This window comes from Lepus europaeus, chromosome 2 (assembly GCF_033115175.1).
Source record: "Lepus europaeus isolate LE1 chromosome 2, mLepTim1.pri, whole genome shotgun sequence".
Taxonomy (NCBI): domain Eukaryota; kingdom Metazoa; phylum Chordata; class Mammalia; order Lagomorpha; family Leporidae; genus Lepus; species Lepus europaeus.
Window position 1 is genome coordinate 83,621,388 of NC_084828.1, and position 12,492 is coordinate 83,633,879.

Consider the following 12,492-nt stretch of genomic DNA (forward strand, 5'->3'; position numbering starts at 1 on the left):
AGAGGAGCAACCGGGACAGAATCCGGTGCCCTGGCTGTGACTAGAACCTGGTGTGCCGGCGCTGCAGGCGGAGGATTAGCCTAGTGAGCCGCAGCACCAGCCAACTCTGCCTTTCAAATAAATAAATCTTAAAAAAAAAAAAGAACTGTGAAATAGTAATAATACAGAGTTTCCATATTCCTTCATCTTACTTCCTGTATTAACATCTCAGTCCTTTTTTAAAAATTGTTTTACCCCAGGTTCCTTCTTTAAGTTTTTTTGTAAATGCGTTTGCTAATATTCCAAAGACACTGTAAATGTTTTACTTTTGTTTCTATCATAATTTTGCTTCTAACATTTCTAATATTTTTACAATATTAAAATAAATAATAATAAAATTGTCTGTGGGCAGAACCAAGAGGCTTCAGTTCGGAATCAGGTAGTTTACTACCCCAAAGTCTCTGATGGTCAGGACTGAGCTAGGGCAGGCCTTCCATGTGGGTGGTCAGAACTCAGTTACTTGAGCCATCACTACTGCTTCCCAGGGACTGCATTAGCAGGAAGCTGGAAATTAGCAGCAAGAAATCAGACACTCTGACATGGGACACACACATCCTATCACTAGGCCAAACACTTGCCCATGTGATGCAGACAGTCTAAAGTTCTATTTAAACAAAAATCAGTGCAAAAAACAGAGCAATTCTAAAATCACTCAAGTTCTATAGATTACTAGTATTCTTAATCTTGGAATGAGTGCCATAAGTGAATTCACAGTTGTATTTAACTCAGAGATTTCTTAAAAATTTATCATAGTTTGGTTTATCACATACCTTTAGGACCTTTAATGAGCTTTATTTCCATTATTTTTTCTGATACTGGTTTCCGTCTTTTTACATGTAAGCGTACAATAGACCCTGCTTCTTTCAATGCTTCAACTGCTTTGCTATGTGTAACATCACGAACATCTACTTCATTTACTCGCAAAATACAGTCATTGACCCTGAGGGGGGAAAACAAATCAAATATTAAAAGTAAAAACTGAATGTTAAAAACTTAAATATTAATTTTCCATTTTATTTTTCCCCATTTTTTAAGTAAGGAGAATTATTTACTCCAGAATATACAAATGAAGAAACTATATTAATTTCAATGTGTCAATTACTAATATAAATAAAAGCAAATATTTCCCAAGTGCTAGCCCAGGGAGTAAAACAATAGTGTAGACAATAGATTATTGCATAAAAATATTAATTACAGCTACCATTTATTACATGGAGGCATTAAGATATTTTACAAAACTAGCAAACATTTATTTAGCACTAAGCACATGCTAGGTATTTTTTTAGTGTTCCAACCCTTGTAACAACTTGTTAGTAGATAGAAATTTTTATCCCCATCTTACAGACTAGAAAACTGAGACACAAAGAGTTTAAACAGCTTTCTCAAGGCCACTTAGATAGCAAGTAACAGAGCTATTAATTCAAAGATAAGGAAACAGGCTGTTTCTTATGTAGTTTAAAGTCACAGAGGTAGTATGAAGACTGAGATTAACTAACTCACTTAACCAAAACTAATTTTTTGAGCACCTTTTTCAACCTCTAGCCTAGAATTAAAATAATTAAATTACTTCTTGATATTTATATTAAGTAAAAGATTTAGGGAACATAATTCAAAGATTTTTTATGTAAATTACTTACAATTAGACATGCTAATTAAAAAATATTCATTTGAAAGTCAGAGTTACAGAGAGAAAGGGAGAGAGAGAGATCTTCTATCTGCTAGTTCACTCCCTAGATTGCCACAATGGCCAGAGTGCTGAGTGATAGAGGTCCAAAACCCTGGGGCCATCTTCTGCTGCTTTTCCCAGTCATTAACAGGGAGCTGGATGGGGGTGGAGAAGCCAGGACACAAACTGGTACCCATATGGGATCCCAGCATAACAGGTGGCAAATTTACTGGATATTCCACAATCGCAGCCCCTAATCTTGAACTTTCCTCCTGGTTCTGGTCTCAGTTTCTATTGTTTTACATTAAGAAAAATAAAAAAAAGTTATTCATACTGGGCAAGGAGGGAGGACAAAACAAATAAAATATTAAAACTGGTCCTGATAAACTTCTGCATTGATTTAACTTTCTTTGGAGGAATTGCATATCCAAAGGTAGTGATACCTTAAAGTTAGTAGTATAGGTATATTCTTCAGTGATGCAGAAGGACCAGAGTAATTTTTCAACATAAATAAAAGACCAGTAACAAGGGCAGACATTTGGTGCAGTAGTTAATGCATTAATTGGGATACCCACTCCCCCTACAGGAGTGCTGGGTGCAAGTCCTAGTTCTTGTTCATTAGAGCTTCCTGATGATGTGCACCCTTGGAGGCAGCAGGTGATGGCTCAAGTACTTGGGTCTCTGTTACTCATGTGGGAGACCTGGTTTGAGTTCCTAGCTCCTGAGCATTTGGGGAGTAAACTAGCAGATGGGAGATTTCTCTCTTTCTGCCTCTCAAATAAAATAATTTAAAAAAGAAAAGGCCAGTAAACAGAAAGTAAAGGTCTACATTTACATGAATGGTCAAATCGTTTATTTCTATAGTTAAAATTTTATTAATACACCAGTTGTCATATCCTGTGAGAAGTTTAGAAACTAAAAAGCTGCGTATGGTACCAACAGCTTTAAATTAAGATGCTCTTTTTAACAAATCATCTAAAATTATGATCCCTAAAACTTCAGGTTGTTACCATGTATGTATAAAAAGGAACAAATAGAGACTGGTGCTGTGGTGTTGTAGGTTAAGCCTCTGCCTGTGGTGCTTGTGGCATGGGAAAGAAGTACAGTATGGCCCAAATGCTTTGGTCTCTGCACTAATATGGGAGACCCAGAAGAAGCTCCTGGCTCCTGGCTCTGGATCAGCTCAGCTTTGGTCAATGCGGCTATGTGGGGCGTGAACCAGTGGATGGATGATCTTTTTCTGTCAATCTCTCTCTCTGTAACTCTGCCTCTCAAATAAAAAAAAAAATCTTAAAAACAAAAAAAGGGGAATAGGAAAAGTGTCATAATTTATGGCCTAAGGAAACAACGGACTTTGTGACAGACATCTTCCAAAATCAGTACTGATCTAGTCAATATTATTTTCATCTAACAAAATACATTGTTTTAAAGTTTGCTTATATGTTACACTTTGTGTCATGAGATACAAACTCAGATATATATGATCATGTGAATCTTAAATAAGTTTATATACATTTTCCCAAATAGAAAAGAAATTGGAAATATCTTGTTTATGTATTTGAAAATATACAGGGAAACTCACGATTCTATAAATTTGCTTACAAATCAAACACATTTATCATTTACAATGTTATATGCATAATATATATGAAAAAATCAGGGCCAGCACTATGGTGTAGTAAATTGAGCCTCTGCCAGTGGTGCCAGCATCCAGTATAGGTGCTGGTTCAAGTCCTGGTTGCTCCACTTTTGATCCAGCTCCCTAATGGCCTAGGGAAGCGGTAGAAGATGGCCCAAGTGCTTGGGCACCTGCACCCATGTGGGAGACCCATAAGAAGCTCCTGGCTCTGGACTGGCCCAGCTCCGGCCGTCAAGACCATTTGCGGAGTGAACCAGTGGATCGAAGACATTTCTCTCTCCCCTGCTCTGTCTGTAACTCTGCCTTTCAACAAATAAGTCAATTTTTTCTTAAAAAAAAAAAAAAAAAAAAATTAAATTCCTAAAAGAGGGAATCAATGCTTACAGCATAATTACCTCATCCATTCATTTAAATACTGTTAGTTATTATGACAGTGTTTCACAATTGTATTTATCCTTGATAAGTCTGCATCAAGAAGAGAATATAAAGCAGATTCAAAATCACAACATAATGTGCAAAACATACCGCAATCTTCCATCTTGGGCAGCTGCTCCCCCTGTGATAATTTTTGTAATGAAAATACTTGAGTCATCTCCAATGTGTGGGTTGTCTGTACCTCCTGCAATGCTGAAACCAAGCCCTGAATTTCCCTGGGGACAGAGGGAAAAAATCTGAAGCTGAGTAAGAACTGCATTTATTGATGGGTTCTTGTAATTAAAGGACCCAGGAACTGTACTAACATGAGAAGCATAATACATAAAGGTTTAGGTCTGGGTAATACGAAAATTCTAAATTAAATGGCATGCTTTTTTAAGGGAAGTCCTTTCAGAAGCAATTACTGCTGAGTAGATGAAGATAAATAAAATGTAATGGGTACTTCTGAAGTTTAGTGCGTAGTTTTTTCTTTAAAAGAAATGTCCAATTTGTCCTAGGATTAGTCACCCATCTGCATAGGTGTCACTATAAGTGTACTGTATCTCACCCATGTTTGTTAGGGTAGATCTCTTTTAAGCAACAAACAGTGAAGAATCTTTTTGCTGCTAAGTAGGTAAAACCATTATATTATTTCAGCCTTTAAAAAAGGGGGTGAGAATGGTGCTTTTTTTTCTGCTAACTCTGCCATTGGTTTATTTTTAAATGATCAAACTGTAGCTAAGTAATAGCTGCCAACAATCCGTGACATGTTTAATCAATAGACCTGCCTAGCAAAAGGTATTTTCCAAGACTGAAAGCTTAGCCTGCAAACTTTTAACATTGGTTAGCTTTCTTAATAGCAAAGTAAATTTTGCCACAGTGCCTACTTTTTGCTTGGCTTATAAACTGAAGAACTGAATTTCTGACTATTTTCTTCACAGCAACAGTTGGGCTACAAAAAAATCTTCAAGGACAAGTAATCTAAGTAAAGGTGTTATATAAAAAAATTTTTTTTCCCAAGAATGTTCTAACTTTGGCTTTTATGAAACTCAAAAACAAATACAACTGGATGTATTTCTTAACTGTTAGTACTACATAGTTTAAACACCTACTCTACCACCATTTTCCCTAAAATTCTGTTAGTAAAAAACTGCATCAGTCGAAACTCTTTTTAAAAAGAGTTACTAGAATCTCAGTACGAATAGGCTATGGGAGGTTACCAAGTTGTTTGAGTAATCAAGTTTTTCAACAAGTGAAAATTATAATGATTAAATACAGTCCCAAGAAAAGGAATTTTAAAAATGCTAGAGAAAAGATGAAAAATAAATAAAACAAAAAGTTAGAAGGTGTCACAAAAAAAGCCTATTAAAATATGTTCAAGTGCAGGCATTTGGCAGAGGGTTAAAATGCATTTTGAGATGCCTGCAGCCCACACTGGAGTGCTGGCTCAGCTTCTGATCCAACTTCCTGCTAATGGGAAGCAGCAGGTGATGGCTCCAGTACTTGGGTCCTTGACAACCATATGGGAGCACATATTGAGTTCCAGGTTCCTAGCTTTAGGAATCAACAACCAGTCTTGGTTGTTGTGGGCAATCGGAACCAGTGGATGGGAAATATCTCTTTCAAATAAAATAAATAAATTTAAAATATGCTCAATACTTTAATTCTGTGGTTACTTGAATGTTAAAAGGCATTCACCAAAATTCAAGCAATTAACAGGTGACCTAAATTTAAGTAGTGGCAACAAAGAACTATTATATATGTAAAAAATGCTCTCATTTTTATTTTCCTGAGTCTATTCTGGCTTCAGATACAAGTAAATATAATTATCTAGGAGTTTAGTCCTAAAAATACAGATATTCAGTTACTGTGGAAATTTTCTGGTGTGGAATTTCCCAAAAATACAGGCCAGAAAAGATAGCATTACTAAAATACATTATTAACTGAATGCAGATTTTCTTAAAGGACAGACATATCAAGAAAAATTGCCTATTTGAATTGAAACCTTCCGTTATTTTTAGATGAGGAGATTACATGGTAAGTTTTTTATATGGTCCTTGTCCTACGGAACCACTGCTAATATTTTGCTAGGAAAGAAAATTGATTGACCTTATTGCTAGCACGCTAAGTACTTGTTTAAAATCAATGGTATTTCACTATTACATACATATAAGTAATAAAAACAAAATGTAATGTAGTATCCTGGAGGAATCCTGGAAGAGAAAAACATAAATCTATGGAACCTTAATAAATCTATGGAACCTCAGTTAATAATGCATTGAAACTGTCTTATTAGTTGAAATAAGTACACTCTAATAATGGAAGATAACAACAATTGGGGAAACTGAGTCTAGTGTAAACGGAAATTCCATTTACTAACTTTACAACTTTTCTGTAAACCCAAAACTATCTTTACAAAAAATTCATTTTAAGGAAGGTTATTAAGAAAAAGAAACATGTTCTAAAAATACCATGGCTAGTTTTATAATGTGTAAATTTAGAAAATATTACATGCTTCTGGTTCTGAAAGGTTTTCTTCCTTGGATTCTATATGAAAGCAGTGTATTTAAAAGTACTTTAAAACACAAATTACGATAATTAACAGTTTTTACCCTTTCAAGTGTGATTTCTTCATATTCATAATCTGCATCAGTACCATTAACCTAATGGGGAAAAGAAAAGTAGCTCAGAAATTCAGAGTATAATATCTGAAATGGAAAGATATAATTGTTGCAAGATTTATTAATGAAAACCTGTTAAATATGACAGTAAATCAAATAATATAATTTTAGGGAAGTTTTTTTAGTGAATGGAAGAGTAGAAATGCGAGTAATGAGTTCACATTCATGGTTATCATGATTTTCACATAAAAAGGGTATCATTCAACTTTTAATATTATTGAACTCCTTTATTCTGCCTTGATCTACATATTAAATCAGTTGCCAACTTATCCTGATTTGAGTATTTTAACTACTGAAAACCATCACTGCTTCATTCTCATTTCTACTACCTTGATCCAAGTTTTGTTAACTTATCTGGAATACTGCCAATGAATGCAATCTACCCAATTGCCTACATTCGTAATCCCCAGCGCCCAAATAATTCTCTGTTTTAAAACAGATACATCGTTTTAAAACCCAGACTAATAATACACCTCCCCCAAAACTCACCAGAAACTCTCAATTTTTAGAAATACTCAAACTTCATATCTTGGTGATCAAGGCTCTGTATGAACCAACCTGAATCTACCAGTCACTATCCTTCCTAACACACATTTCTCACCTCTTTATGCTCCTTACATAGCACTCAAATTAAAAAAAAAAATTTATTTTGAAAGTCAGAGTTGAGAGAGAGAGAGGGAGAAAGAGAGAGAGAATCTTCCATCTGCTGGTTTATATCCCAGATGGCCGCAACAGCTAGTGCAGGGACAGCCCAAAGCCAGGAGCTTCATCTGCGTCTCCAATGTGCATAGCAGGAGCTCAAGCACTTAGGTCATCTTCCGTGCTTTTTCCAGGCCATTAGCAGGGAGCTGGATTGAAAGTGGAGCAGCTGGGAGAGGAATTAGCAAGTGGCAGCTTTAACCCGCTAAGTCACAACACCAGCCCCCACACCAACCCCTTTTAATGACTTGCCCTTTGTATAACATATCCTGCAATTTTCCAGTTCTACAGCTAGAATTTTAGTCCTTCCTTTGTCACAAATTTCTTACACACATTTCATGTCCAAATCAAATTCACTATTCATGATCTTGCTTACATCTTAGAAACCAAGCCCTTTCTCTTTTTTTTCCTCCAATTTATTCCTTATTCTCTTCTGAAATAATTAACCCCAACAGTGAGGGCCACTGGTGAAAGGAAAATAAATATTCTTGAAATCAGATTAAACTAAGCTCAAATCCTTGCTTTAACATTTCTATAGATATAAGGCTGGACAAAAGTCAAATGCGGATTGTGAGAAATTACATTTCTAAAATACTTCATATCTTCTATCCCATATGCTCTTAGAATATAACAAAATCCCATTACCATAATGAGGTGGAGTCTTCTTTCCCCTCCCCTTGGATCTAGGCAAGTCCTGTGACTACCTTTGATAAAAGCAATGTGGAATCAATGATGCTGTGTGGTTTCTAAGACTCGGTCATGTTGCTGTGGATTTGTTCTGAGAGGAGGAGCGTGGTGGGGACAAGAGGGCGGAGTCACCACACAGATCCACACCCCCCAGTAGGGTGAAAGCGGCCAGAGGTGAGCAGCCTGCAGACTCGTTTATTTCAATTGGTACAGTAGCTTAAATAGCCAAGGCAGCCTATCTGGTCAAGGGGCGGTTTATGCCCTAACCAATCACAGCCTGTTGCCAGGCAGTATCTGAAACCATCCAATCACAGCCTGTTGTCAGGCAGGCTCTGTTGCCAGGGGGTTTCCTAAGCCACTCCTGAGTAACTGATGCTTGCTTGCCAGTGGCCATCTTGGCATGGCCTTCTCATTCCACCACAAGGTCATATGACACCTCATAGTGTTTGCCTTTGTCTTAGAATGCATTTTTTTTTTTTTTTAAATTTTTGACAGGCAGAGTGGACAGTAGAGGGAGACAGAGAGAAAGGTCTTCCTTTTTGCCATTGGTTCACCCTCCAATGGCCGCCGCGGTAGGCGCACTGCGGCCGGCGCACCGCGCTGTTCCGATGGCAGGAGCCAGGTGCTTCTCCTGGTCTCCCATGGGGTGCAGGGCCCAAGAACTTGGGCCATCCTCCACTGCACTCCCTGGCCACAGCAGAGAGCTGGCCTGGAAGAGGGGCAACCGGGACAGAATCTGGCGCCCTGACCAGGACTAGAACCTGGTGTGCCGGCGCCGCAAGGCGGAGGATTAGCCTGTTAAGCCACGGCGCCGGCCTTTAGAATGCATTTTCTTAGCAGCTACAATGAGCAGAAACTCAAGTTAGAGGGAGATTCAAAAGAAGCAGCCTTAGCTGTATGTGTGAATGAGGCTATTTTGGAGCTTCTAGTCTTTTTCAAAGCCCTAATCAACACTATATAAAGCAGAACAATACAGAAAATCATGAAAAATTATGAATTTTTCTTTTAAGCTACTAGATTTCAGGGTGGATTATTATGCAATGATACATAATCACAAAATAAACAATGAAAACTAAGTAAGTTACTTTGCTTTCTTCCCTTAAATCAGGTTTAGGTGGTGGGGGAGGGGGGGTGAGGGGGTGGCATTGTGGTGTAGTGGGCTAAGCCTCTGCCTACAGCACTGAATCCCACATGGGTATCAGTTCAAGTGCTGGCTGCTCCTCTTCTGATCCAGCTCTCTGTTATGGCCTGGGAAAGCAGTGGAAAATGGCCCAAGTACTTGGGCCCTGCGCCCTAGTGGGAGACCTGGAGGGAGCTCCTGGCTCCGGACTGGCTCAGCTCCAGCCATTGTGAGCATTTGGGGAGTGAACCAGCAGATGGAAGACCTTTCTGTCTGTCCCTCTCTGTTTATAACTTTACCTCATAAATAAAAAAATATATAAAATCCTTAAAAAAAGTTAAGAAAATCAGGTTTAACAGTTTTTTCCTTGGGGCTTTTTGAAACCAATCCCCTTTTGGGTTCTTAATTCTCGTGTACCCCATGGATTTAAAATCAAGTATTCTGTTGCTTCTTCCTATTGCTCCCCTGAAGACACTCATTTTGTTTTAGAGACTGTGTTATGAAAGCATTTTTAAAATATATTTAATGTAACTTTTCTGTTCATCTAGAGTACAAGAGGGTTACACATTTGCTTATCTTGTCAACTTGAATATAAGTCCTTTTTATGAGTAAAAATAAAATTCATTATTTGTAGCTGATCTCTCCTTTCTCATTCTAATGGTTTTTGCTTGGATTTGCTAAAAGGCTAACAGTCTTAAACATGTGATTTTAATGTATGAATGAGTCTATTACATTCTATGCTATTACGTTCTACTTTTAACAATTTCTTATTCTTTAGACTTCATTAAAAAGGTCTTTGAGTTGAATGCCAGTTCATTTATGCTCACGCTTTCCTATTTCTAAAAACTTTAATTGAGGTTTATAAACTTTCCTTGGCATATGGCTTTAGCTAACCCCCCCAACTGCTACACTGGCTTCTATTTCTGTTCATTTGTTTTTTTCTAAATAGTCTGAAATTCTGTTCTGGAACACATTTTCAAAGGAGTGTGCTAATAAGGCCTTTCTGTTTTTAATATGTAGAAGTTGGTATTATAATCTCATGATTATCCATTAAAGAATTTGAGATTTTCACTAGTAAGTCCCTTTACAAGGTACTTAACAAATGTTCTTGGTGCTTAATTTAATGCCAAGTCAAGATGTTTCCAAGTAGCACAGATTAACTAGGAAAGGTAAAGGGTGAAAAAGCCATATGGGTCCCAGTAACTTTATTCCTTAATCCTCAAGAACTTGAAATGGGTAACTTCAAATATAGAGACTTTTCAGTAACAATATGTACATTCACATTGGGCTTCTACAGGCCAGGAATACATTACCAAAATGACTTTTGAAGTGGGAAGGTATGTGGTGAGAACATTTAAAATCTACTCTCAACAATTTTGAGGTATACAGTATTTTGTTATTAACTGTACTACTTAACATGTTGTACCCCAGATCAGGTCACCTTTTCCTCCTAACTGAAATTATGTATTCTCTGACCAGCATCTTCTCAATTCCACCCCTCTATCTCTGGCCCCACTCATTCTACTTCATTTTTTTCATGTTCCACATTTAAGTGCAATCATGAAGTATTTATCTTTCTCAGCCTGGCCTATTTCATTTAGTTTAATGTGCTCCATATTGACTATGTTGTTGCAAATGGCTGAATGTCCTTCATTTTGTACAGCTGAATAGCATTTCATTGTATACATATGCTACATTTTCTTTATTTGTTCATCAGCCAAATATACTTGGGTTGTTTCCATATCATGGTTATTGTGAACAATGCTGGAATGAACACAAGAGTACAGATATTTCTTCAATTTACTAAGTCAATTTTCTTTGGATGTATACCCAGAAGTGGGACTTCTGGATATCACTTGGTAGTTCTTGTTTTGGTTTTTTGAGGAACTCCCATACTGTTTTCTATGAGTGTATTTTGAAATTATATTCCCATAACAGTATATATACAAAGGTGTCCTTTTTCTATTCCCTTGTCAACACCTGCTATCTCTTGTTTTTAATAACAGCCATCTTAATGGTATGAAGTGATATCTCAATGTATTTCTGAATGGCATTTCACTGGTTATGGAAATACTGAGCATCTGCTGGCCATTTATATTCTTTTCTTGAGAAATGTCTTTTCAGGTCCTCTCCCCATTATTGTTTTTTTTTTGTTTTCTTGCTGTTCAGTTGTTTGATTTCTTTAGATATATATTCTGGAATACTAACCCTTTTTCAGATTTATTGATCTCAAATATTCTGATTCTGTAGGCCGTCTCCTCACTTTGTTGATTGTTTCCTTTGCTGAGCAGAAGCTTGATACAGTCCCATTCGTCTAATTCCCCTTTGTTGTCTATGCATTTGGGTGACAGCTAAATCATCTCTGCCTTGACTAAAGTCAAGAAACTTTCCCCTCTTTTTCTCTAGTAGTTTTGCAGCTTTAAATCTTAACATCTAAAGGTCTTAATTCTTATTGAGTTGATTTTTGCATTTGGGGTGAGATAAGGGGTAAAATTTCAGTCTTTTGTATGTGTATATCCAGTGTTTCCAATACCACTTACTGAAGAGACTATCCTTATACCACTATGTGTTCTTAGCATCTTTGTAGAGGATATCAGTTGTCCATAAATGTATGGATTTATTTCTGCATTCTCTGTTTTGTTCCATTCATATATTTGTCTGTTTCTGTGCCAACACCATGCTATTTTGATTATTATAGCTTTGTAATAAATTTTCAGGTCAGGCAGTATAATGACATAAGCGTTAATCTTTTTGTTCAAGATTGCTTTAGCTATTTGGGGGTCTTTTGTGATTCCAAGTGAATTTTAGGAGTGTACTTTCTATTTCTGTGGAAAATACCACTGGAATTTTGATAGGGTTGCACTAAAACTGTGTAGATTGCTTTGAGTAGTATGCATGTTTTAACAATACTAATTCTTTCAGTCCATGAATACAGGACATGTTTCCATTTTTGATCTCTTCAATGATTTATTTTCAGTTTATAGACTAGTCCACCTTTTATAAAATCTAACCCAAATCATAAGCATATTATTTTGTTTCATGGTGGTATTGTAAATAGCATAAAAATGAAGAGAAACACTATAATTGAAAACACAATGGGTCCTAAGAGATTCTAAACAATTATATGCCAACAAATTGGATAACTAGGAAAAATGAATATATTTCTAGAAACATAAACGTACAAGAATAAAGTAAGAAGAAATAGAAAATCTGAATAGTTCAATAATATGTAAGCATATTGAATCAGTAATCAAAAACCTCCAAACTAAGAAATAAATACCCAGGGTATGATGACTTCATGACTGAATTCCACCAATTAAAGAACCAATACCAATCCTTCTCAAACTTACCCAAATAAACTGAGGAAGAAATTACAAACTCTTCTAAACTCATTTTATGAAGCCAGAATTACCTTAATACCAAAGGAAGATAAGGATTTTATAAGAAAGTAAAATTACAGGCCAATATTCCAATGTACTTAATGAAAAAATCCTCAACAAAATACTAGTAAGTTGAATTCAAAGCACAGTTTAAGGATCATTCACCA

The 12,492-nt window shown here is 36.4% G+C and overlaps 1 protein-coding gene across 13 annotated transcripts in view; it reads right to left on the reverse strand.

The window, feature by feature from the left end:
* Positions 1-12,492, reverse strand: part of DLG1 (discs large MAGUK scaffold protein 1) — a 243,260-nt gene that overhangs the window by 84,370 nt on the left and 146,398 nt on the right. For all 13 annotated transcript variants that reach the window (XM_062209736.1, XM_062209726.1, XM_062209746.1 and 10 more), the window contains 3 exons: positions 6,371-6,421; positions 3,870-3,994; positions 810-979 (listed from right to left, as the gene is read on the reverse strand). In XM_062209736.1, coding sequence (XP_062065720.1) covers positions 810-979; positions 3,870-3,994; positions 6,371-6,421 — 346 coding nt within the window. The remainder of the gene's footprint in view (positions 1-809; positions 980-3,869; positions 3,995-6,370; positions 6,422-12,492) is intronic.